The sequence below is a fragment of the Austrofundulus limnaeus genome, unplaced genomic scaffold, assembly GCF_001266775.1.
Source record: "Austrofundulus limnaeus strain Quisiro unplaced genomic scaffold, Austrofundulus_limnaeus-1.0 Scaffold206, whole genome shotgun sequence".
NCBI lineage: Eukaryota > Metazoa > Chordata > Actinopteri > Cyprinodontiformes > Rivulidae > Austrofundulus > Austrofundulus limnaeus.
The window spans coordinates 743903-745223 of NW_013952608.1; the positions used below are offsets into that span (position 1 = coordinate 743903).

Genomic DNA, 1321 nt, shown 5'->3' on the forward strand with positions numbered 1-1321 from the left:
GTACGAACCCAAGGTTTCACAAACATTTCAGTTCCCTTAAGATAATAACAGCTCTGTCTTTTAACAAATTTACTTGAATGTTGAAAGGTAGACACCGTTATGAGCTCTGTACATGAACAGCAAAATATTATAATCAACCAAATCATAGAATTTTAATAATTTCAAATCATGAAACAATGTATTCGATGGATGGCTGTAATTTTTTCTAGTAATAACTCTTAGTSCTCTTTTCTGTAAAATAAAAACAGGATTTGTACATTAACGTGTTTTTGAATATTATCAAATAAATAAAATGTTACAGAACTTTGTGTAGTGAACYTTAACACTTACATTATGAATATGGACTTGATTATGTAATTCTAAAAGTTTCATTACTTGAGTACTTTACTATTGAGAAGAAACAACATCAACAAAAATGTGTCACTGCCAACGTCCAGATATTATTTTGACCCAATGGTGTCCTTCTGTCTTTGCCTAACTTATTTAATTAAAAGCAAAAACAGTGCATTGAGTCTTACCGGAGGCCTTCTCCCATGACTTGTTCTAACAGCTTGCTGGAAGCCTGCATCATTGTCCAGATCCTTTCAAACATGACAATAAGCAAAATCTCAATAAAATAAAAACTCTTTAACAACTAATTAACTAATGTGTCAGTAATGTAGTTGTGCATTATTGCCAGTGTCAAAGCTATGGTTGTTAGCTGCTACCATAGAGTTAAATATTGTATATTTGTTTATTTTATTCTAAATATACAGTATTTATAGGATCCTGGGTGCTACGACTTGTTGCTAATCTGTTAGCATCGGCTAAGAGAATAACTCACCTCCGAGTCAAATGTCGGATGAAAATCATTGTAACCCGAGTAAAGGTCATCCTCCTCTACGGCCAGGTGCACGTTTTCCATTTTTCTTTTACATAAATGATAAATATAATAGAAAAATAGTAAATATCTTTGCTAGATGACGGGATTATTTATTTGTTGATGTTGTGGGTATTTTACCCAAAGTTCAGCGCGGTATGGGAGGGCAGAGTTGCTTTTCGAGCTTCTGATTGGTTCCTTCTGAGTCCGTCATCAGGAAGCTGTAACGTGATTGGTTGAAGGCAGAGCTGCTGAAAGTCCACACGTTGCTTGGATACGTGAGGACGCTAACACCGCTGGTGGCGACAACCTGGCTGCCATGCTGTCGTCACGGTTTTTCGTTAACTCAGCATTAAAGCATATAAAATGATACAATTAAAATGAAAAAAAAAAAAAAAGGGTGACCGTTTGTATTTCTGAATAGAAAAACAGACTTGTGTTTTCTGGCTGCACTGGTTTTGT

General features: G+C 35.3%; 1 protein-coding gene across 1 annotated transcript in view; it reads right to left on the reverse strand.

Annotated features, from left to right (window-relative positions):
* ift88 (intraflagellar transport 88 homolog) overlaps positions 1 to 991 on the reverse strand; it is a gene marked incomplete in the record, with an annotated part of 51633 nt that extends 50642 nt beyond the window's left edge. The window contains 2 exon segments of the mRNA XM_014018977.1: positions 519 to 581; positions 824 to 991. Of these exon segments, the coding sequence (XP_013874431.1) occupies positions 519 to 581; positions 824 to 904 (144 nt within the window).
* Positions 992 to 1321: the final 330 nt, after the last annotated feature.